Source organism: Rhamphochromis longiceps, linkage group LG17, assembly GCF_057381845.1.
Source record: "Rhamphochromis longiceps isolate RC_006_pf linkage group LG17, R_longiceps_female_GT1.1, whole genome shotgun sequence".
Lineage (NCBI taxonomy): Eukaryota > Metazoa > Chordata > Actinopteri > Cichliformes > Cichlidae > Rhamphochromis > Rhamphochromis longiceps.
Window position 1 is genome coordinate 28,445,373 of NC_140573.1, and position 7,778 is coordinate 28,453,150.

A 7,778-nucleotide genomic window follows, 5' to 3' on the forward strand; every position below is an offset into this window, starting at 1 on the left:
AAGATAGCCAACATCCAAAGAAGAGGTTTGAATGGCCTTCACAAAGCCTGGAGAACTATTCCCGAAGAATGAACAAGAAAGATTGTCTAAGAGAGTTCAGGCTGTGTTGAATAAAGGTGCTCATACCAAATATTGATTTTCAAACTCTGTTTTGCCTTATATACGGCATTTGCACGTGTGTTTGCACATGTTTTAATAAACTGATGTATCTATTCACATTTCACATCAAACTATAGAGAAAAATGAGGTGGCACAAGATTTTTGCACAGTACCAAGCCATTTATAAGCGTTAGACGGGCGAACTTAGCAAAGCTGCGCCAAGCTATTTGAGTGAAGCAGATTCGACACCTTAAAAAAAACGAGTTAAAAAGAAAAACAGAAAATTGTCTATTGCTTTCTGATTATTTCTGATTTTAAAGATTAAAACAGGTTGCCGCAAACTGACTCTTCTTCTGTATTCTTTTGTTTTGTTTAGAAATAAACGAATCTGCTTCCGGTTTCCGGTAGATTGGTAAACAATTGACGTCACTTCTGGTCCGTTCAGGCGGGCTGTTTGAGAGCTCGGGGACCGACGTACCTCACGTTAAGCTTGTGTAACTAAAGTTTTATAGTTTACGGATAGTCCAGTTTACAGATAGTTCACGAAAAGTGACACTTTAACTTTGTTACTGTGTGGAGATCGAAAGCCTTCACGCAGCTGGAGGGAGTAGTAGTGTTGATTAGCCGTATCAATGCGGTTATTGTTAGCTGACTAAAAAGCGAGCTATGGACCGACCATCTAGGTAAGCTACTGCTTTTGTCGATGCCTGGGTAACCTAGATCTGGTGATGCTAAAAACTGTTTGTTTGTTGTTGTTTTTTAATTGTTGACACACAGGAAGACAAAGACTGTGAATTACTGTGAGACCAAGGACTTCGATGATGGTGAGTAAAATTGAAAATCTGTTATCCTGGCCCATTTGATCCACAGTGTGATAAAGAAATAGCAAAGCATAGCATATCATGTCATCATTTTATAATCTTACATAAAGCATTTACACAAGGACGTGTAGGTTCGTTCAAAAACGAAATTACACCGCTTTGAAATTAGTCTTTAGTATCAAAATGTGTGTAATATACTAAAGATATGACTGCTATTCTATATCAACAGAAAAATCGAGGCAAATTTACACAAGACAATTTAAAGTGCTTTACAGAGGATAGAAACAGAGAAACTGAATGTGAGGGTAGACGAGTTTAAATACCTGGGGTCAGTTTTCTAAAGCAAAGAGAGGTGAAGAAGAGAGTGCAGGTAGGGTGGAGTGGGTGGAGACGAGTGGCTGAAGGGTAGCAGCAAGAGTGAAAGGGAAGGTTTGCGAGATGCAAGTATGGTTTTGACAGGAGTTGGAGTTGATGATGCTCAGATTTTTGTTGGAGTTACAAGGATGGATACAATTAGAAATGAGTACATTGGAGGGACAGCTCAGGTTGAGGGTATGGAGACAAGATTGAGATGGTTTAGAAATGTGAAGGGAGGGGGAGGGGGTGGGGGCCACAGAGACGATTCGTGGATGTAGTGAAGGCAGACATGCAAGAGGGTTGGTGTGACAGAGGAGGATGCTGGGAATAGTGTGAGATGGGTCGGATCTGCTGTGGAGACCCTTAAAGGGAGCGACTGAAAGTAGAACTGCATACAAATTTAGATAAATAAATTAAAACTTTATGCAAGTTTTAATGACTTGCTTTATGATATATATTATTGATAAGCACAGAAATATTAACATCTTTATGACGGATCTGTTGGACGTTTTACTGTGATCTTTACATTTTGTTTACTATACATTGTATAAACTATAACAGCTATGCAGATGACACACAAATATATATCACAATGTCACCAGGAGACCGAGGCCCTGTACAGGCTCTTGGAAATGCATTGAGGAAATCAATGACTGGTTGTGCCACAATTTTCTCCAGCTAAACAAAAACAAAACTGAAGTAATAGTCTTTGGCGCCAAAGAAAAACGATTACAGGTCACCAGAGAACTTCAATCTATACACCTAAAAACCACCAACCAGAGAGAAATTTGGGTGTAGTGATGGATGCAGACCTAATCTTAAAAAAACACATTAAGACATAACAAAGTCAGCTTACTATCACCTCAAGAATATATCAAGGATAAAAGATCTGATGTCTCAACAGGACCTGGAAAAACTAGTCCATGCATTCATCTTTAGTAGGCTTGATTACTGTAACAGCATCTTTACAGGTCTACCTAAAAAATCAGTCAGACAACTACAGCTCATTCAGAACTCTGACCAAAAAAGTGGACCACATCAGTCCAGCTCTGAGGTCTTTACACTGGCTGCCTGTCCGTCAGAGGATAGACTTTAAAGTTCTGATGCTGGTCTATAAAGCTCTGAATGGTTTATCACCAAAATACATCAGTGACCTCCTGACCCAGTATGAACCTAAATCCAGGTTGAAGACTCACCTGTTCTCAGCTGCATTTGAATAAAGCACCAAATCCGCACTATTTTACTTTTAAGCTTAAATTTCAAAACTTACATTTTAACTACTGATTTTATCTACTGTTCCCTTCTTCTTCTTCTTTTCCATTTTAAATCATCCTTTTTATTTGTTTTTTAATGTCTCTGTAAAGCACTTTGAATCACCTTGCTGTTGAATTGTGCTATATAAATAAACTTGCCTTGCCTTGCCTAGATGTCTCGTGTTAACTTGATAAATCGCAGTCACTGCAGTGGTGTGATCAGGAAAAAGACATTGCAACAAAAAACGTGTTATTAGATACTGTTGCTTTGCAGAAGACTCTTAAATTCCAGGAAACCTGTAGTACAGTAGGGTGCACATGTGTAATCCAAAGGACTCCCTTTCCAGTCTTAAAAATGGTATCTTTGTCCTCATTTTGTGATAGATGAGGATTTTGCCTGTGTGAAGGCCCCACCCAGCAAAAAGGTCAGGGAGGATGTGAAACAAGAACAGAAGAAATCATTAAGCAAGTCCTCCAGTCAAGAGGCCACCTCACAATTAAGCCAGAAGAACAGGTAGGTGGCGAGTTAATCTGACACTGGCTGTGACAATCAGGTAAGAGGGCTCATGAAACCTGCTGTGAATAAATGTTACCAGTTTTACTGCTGTTTAGTTTGTTTCCAGCAGAGGGCGCGCCACTTGTGTATATCCTGCAATATTGGGAAGTTTTGCTTCAGTCCGTTAGGCAGCTACAGGTTACCTATCTACCTGCAGGGGGCGGTGGTGCCACCACTCTGTGGGTTACTCTTGCTTGTGCTGCCCTTGGTTAATCCGCTATCTGCTAAGAATGAAGTTCTAAAGCACAAAAGAGCTGAAGTGAAGCTGAGCATTAAAAATAATCAAGTGTCCACTGCAGCCACTGTCTTTGCTTTTCATCTTGTACCTTTGCTTTTCTTTTTTTGCGTTCCTTTGTCGCTCCTTTCCCTGTTTTGGCCCACTTCTCAGCTCGTCAGCATTTGGTTGATACACACCTTGAGAAGCATGAAGTGGGCATGTATAGGAGTGCGTTTGCATTGGTTACTGTCAGTAGGCAAATATCTTTACAAACAGACACAAGCACAGTACCGTAAATGTATGATAATGGCTGAACAGGGAGAGTCTGTATTAATGTATTCGCGTATAAGAACTTTTTTTTTCATACCGGAGAGAGTTTAAAGATAGAGTTACAGGCAGCAATGTTGAGAACAGCATTTAAAGAGGATAGGTTTATGTAACGTTTTCATCGTAATCTGAGAGTGCTTCTGTGCTGCAAACAGCCTGTTTCAAACTAACCTGCACACCGACCCAATTCATAGTTTAACATAATTCATTTTGTGCGTCATTGTCTAATGCAGCCATTCCCAAGCTTACGATGGCCGCGGTCCATTTTGAAGCCCAAAAATGTTAAGCGGCCCACCCAAGCCTATGGTCATCACATGGCCCTGTGCAGTGTTTCCTTTTAGCTGATCCTCTGAAATTACAGCTGGTAACACTAGTATAGTTTTTGCTCACTAACAATGAACTATAAGATGCATTCAAGATCCAAAATGGGCCCAACATTTAAGAATAACGTAGTATTTAGGTCAGATTCTTGGCTTACCTGCACTACCTTCAAGGCCCACCAGGGGGCTGCAGGACACACTTTGAGAAACACTGGTCTTATGGTTTGAAATTCAATTCAATTCAGTTTTATTTATATAGCGCCAAATCACAACAACAGTCACCTCAAGGCGATTTATATTGTAAGGTAAAATACTAACAAGCTAATGTCCACATTTGCTTATTTTAATCTCAGTCATTGTGGCCCTAGCAATGACAATATTGCACCACATGATGATTAAAAGGATTAAACTCACAGATTTTTGGTCTTTTGTTGTAGGTGTAGATATGATATGTAAAGAAATACCAGTCCAAAAGTAAAGCTACTCGGGTCTAGCGCCAATGCATTAATAGATTTTCAAAATGGGTTCATATTTTGTTGAGATGAGTAGCTAAGCGCTGGAGATAAGCAGTGGAAATTATAACTTTGTTCAAAATTATGTGTTCATGTTGAGTTCATCACTGTTAGTTTAGATTGAGTAGGGGTGGGCGGTATAAATGGTATACGGTAGAAACGATATAAATTTGGCCAACAGTAGAGATTTTGACTATACCGCTCTACCGCGATAGCGCATGTTGATGGTGTCATCAAGCTGCGCCTTTTTTGGTCGAAAGCATTGCAGCGGCTGCAAACAATATCATCTGCAAATTATGCCGAGCGACAGTAATAGCAAAGAGACGAAGCACTTTTGGAATATGGGGAAAGCCAAAAACTGCGCTTCCTCCACTTCCGTACCATTGATTCATTAATGCTGAATTCTCTCGCAGCTGCTCTGTTCCCATGTTGTTGCAGTATATGAATGACTAACTTCGTATTGTGGATGGATTATCTCAGTTGTTCTCCTGACTGAAGATTGCCGTGGGCACCTCACCCGTGCCAAAGCGCTCACAGGCGGAGGATAGTCCTCCCCCCGCTGCTATCAGGGCAGGAGATGTTCACACCTATGCGTCCAAACTGCAAATGAATCGCGCATGAGCGAAGCCGCTGCTCCCGCACTGACTGTAACGCAGTCAGTTCTTCTTTTACTGTTATGCAGTTTTGTGGATCACAAGGTTTAAAACTACTAATAAACACACACCCACACACACAAAGTAACTCCACCAGAGTGCCAATTTCGGGTCACTTTTGCTGGTCCAAGCCCGGATAAAGGAGCAGGGTTGGAATTGTGACATTAAAAAACAATAATTCCTAAAAGAAATTTAATTTGTAGTTAATAAATTCTAAATGCATTTAGGACATTTTTTACTCACTTTCTCTTCCACAATGTTATTTCTCTCTCCAACAGCGTAGGTTGCAATTACATTAGCATGACCTATTATGCAAATTAGGCGATGACGTCATTTAGCGACTTCTAGCGACTTTTCGGTCAGCCAATAGTGATTTTCCTTACTGAGGAGTTGGCAAAACTGCGTGAGGCTCCTGACTACGGCAGCCGTAATGCTCCAGCAATCCATCAAGCCATGTGCCTTCATACCTTACCAAAGTCGTACTAAAACATTTTTTGACAGATTTCTATGTGCCGTGTACTACATAAAATCGGTTCGAGGTCAGAATTCATACATAAGGCACACTGTCGATCTTTGAGAAAATTAAAGGATTTTAAGTGTGCCTTATAGTGTGTAAAATACGTTACACAGAAGAAAAGAATATATCGCGATATATATCGTTACCGCACATGCTTCAAATTATACCGTGATATGGATTTTAGGCCATATCGCCCAGCCCTAATTGAGAGGTGCACTGGGTGTGCAGTCAGCTTGGAAGTAAGCAGTCACTTTTAAAGAATATACTGCAGACTGCGTATAAATGTTTGGGTTGAAGCCTCGCTGTGATGCTTTAACTCATTAAGGTGGTTGAATAGTAAAGCCATTCAAAGTCACTGATAAAATGATGACTGGCTTATCAGTGGGGATAATCGCTAAATTAAAACAAAATGTTGATTATGCTGAGTTAAATAAAAAAATGTCACCAAAAAGTAGTCTTTTCTTTTACATTTTTATCAGTTGTATTCATTAGAAATGCTCAGAGGTGAAAATCTCTAACATGGCTTGAATCTTGATTCATTTGTGCAGAAAGCCACTGGACGAAAAGCTGTATGAGAGGGATCTCGAAGCAGCCATCACGCTCTCCATGCTCAATAATGCAGGTGAAGTGAAGGACCAGTCTCATGTCAGTAGAGGTATGATTTGTTCTTTAAAATGATCAATACATTTCATGTGATCAAAAGGATGTTGGCTTAATTTCTTGATAAATTTATCCAGGAGATGTCAAATTTCCAGTAGATGAAAACACAGATCCAGCTTCTCTGCTCCTGTCCAACTGCAGTGTGGATGGTGCAGTTATGGGTAAAGTCTAGCAGCTTTATTTATTTATGTAGTTGAAGATTTGATTTCCTTCCCTCTGTTTAATATCATTATGGGTTTTCTTCAGGTTTGGACAAAATCACATCAGAGAAAGGGTCGCCTGCCCCTGCCAGGCAGAGAAAGGCTGCCTACAAAGCTACTGAGGAGCTGAAAAACAAGGATGGTGATGATGATGATGACTATCAACCCAAACTGACACCAGGTTACTTTGCCATAACTTTTTAAGTAGTTGTATCCATTTTTCGTCTTTCTTTTTGTGTCTTTAAAGTAACAATAATGCTTTTGCAGATTCAGAAAGCGATGAAGATTTCAGTGAACCATCTGAGAGCGAAGATGACGAGTTCAAAGTAAAGAAAGCAAGCAAGACTAAAAAGAAAGAAAAAGCAACAAAGAGTGAAAAAAACAAACAGATTCTTGCTTCTAAAAAAGAAAAGCAACCATCAAAACCATCAAAGCCTAAATCGCAAGCAGCAGGTAAGCCCATGAGGATCATCAGCTTTTGTCTGCGAATCATAATTTCACATTTGAATGAGTGCTGTTCCTTCTCACAGCAGCTTCTACCCCAGTGACAACACCTCCAACGGCCAAACCTGCCTCTAAAAGACCTGCGTCATCCTCCACAGGCTGCACATCGAAGCATGCAGCCTCTCTGAGCCCAGCAGCCTCCCTGAGCCCAGCAGCGGGAAGAATGCCCAAGTGGAACCCACCAGGTGCTGAATGACTAAACAGCAGCACAGCTGGAACATGTTCCTGTAAAATTAACTCAATTGAACATATTTATCAATTTATTTCTGTTTTTTCCTCCCAGCTCAAATTGGAAAAAGTCCCTCCACGTCCCAGAGTCCAGCAGTGAAGTCTCCCGGTCAGGGTCTGCGGCTCGGGCTCTCCCGCCTCGTTCGAGTCAAACCTTTGCACCCTAGTGTTGCAAGCCACTGACTGAACTGACCTCAGAGGTCAGGTCATGTTGTGGTTTTTAAAGTTTTCAGTTATTTTTACGCAGAGACTTCTAAATATTAATTTCTCTTAGTGTGATACAAAATGCACAATACTGAGAGGGTCTTCACCTTGAAGCTGATGGAGCTTAAGGGTGTCCTCTTACCCCTGGATGCTGTTTGAGGTTAAATTCTGAAAGTGTGAGTTCATGTCTGAAGTGTCACTTTTCTTTTCTTTTCTTTTTTTTTCGTTTTTTGGTCCTGAATTGTTACCTGACATGTTACCTCCACTCAAAGCACATTTTTTGTAAATCTTGTACATACATTTAAATAAACATATAAAAACAGGTTACATGCGTGTGCTATCTTTCCACA

The 7,778-nt window shown here is 40.4% G+C and overlaps 1 protein-coding gene across 2 annotated transcripts; it reads left to right on the plus strand.

Annotated features, from left to right (window-relative positions):
• Positions 1 to 532: 532 nt before the first annotated feature.
• On the plus strand, positions 533 to 7,755 carry rad51ap1 (RAD51 associated protein 1). 2 transcript variants are annotated; one of them, XM_085387300.1, is made up of 9 exons: positions 533 to 782; positions 877 to 923; positions 2,915 to 3,044; positions 6,181 to 6,287; positions 6,370 to 6,453; positions 6,539 to 6,673; positions 6,760 to 6,945; positions 7,023 to 7,181; positions 7,280 to 7,755. In XM_085387300.1, the coding sequence occupies exons 1-9, from the start codon at positions 766 to 768 to the stop codon at positions 7,405 to 7,407; spliced, it is 993 nt and encodes a 330-aa protein (XP_085243426.1). In that variant the 5' UTR covers positions 533 to 765; the 3' UTR covers positions 7,408 to 7,755. The 2 variants fall into 2 exon arrangements, with proteins under 2 accessions (XP_085243426.1, XP_085243427.1); XM_085387301.1 differs by having other exon boundaries at positions 7,026 to 7,181.
• The last annotated feature ends 23 nt before the right edge of the window (positions 7,756 to 7,778 follow it).

Bases quoted from the DNA above. Each gene is read 5' to 3' on its own strand.
- rad51ap1 (XM_085387300.1), top strand. The intron at 6,674-6,759 runs GTTACTTTGCCA...ATGCTTTTGCAG, and splicing joins TCAACCCAAACTGACACCAG to ATTCAGAAAGCGATGAAGAT. The intron at 7,182-7,279 runs GTGCTGAATGAC...TTTTCCTCCCAG, and splicing joins GCCCAAGTGGAACCCACCAG to CTCAAATTGGAAAAAGTCCC.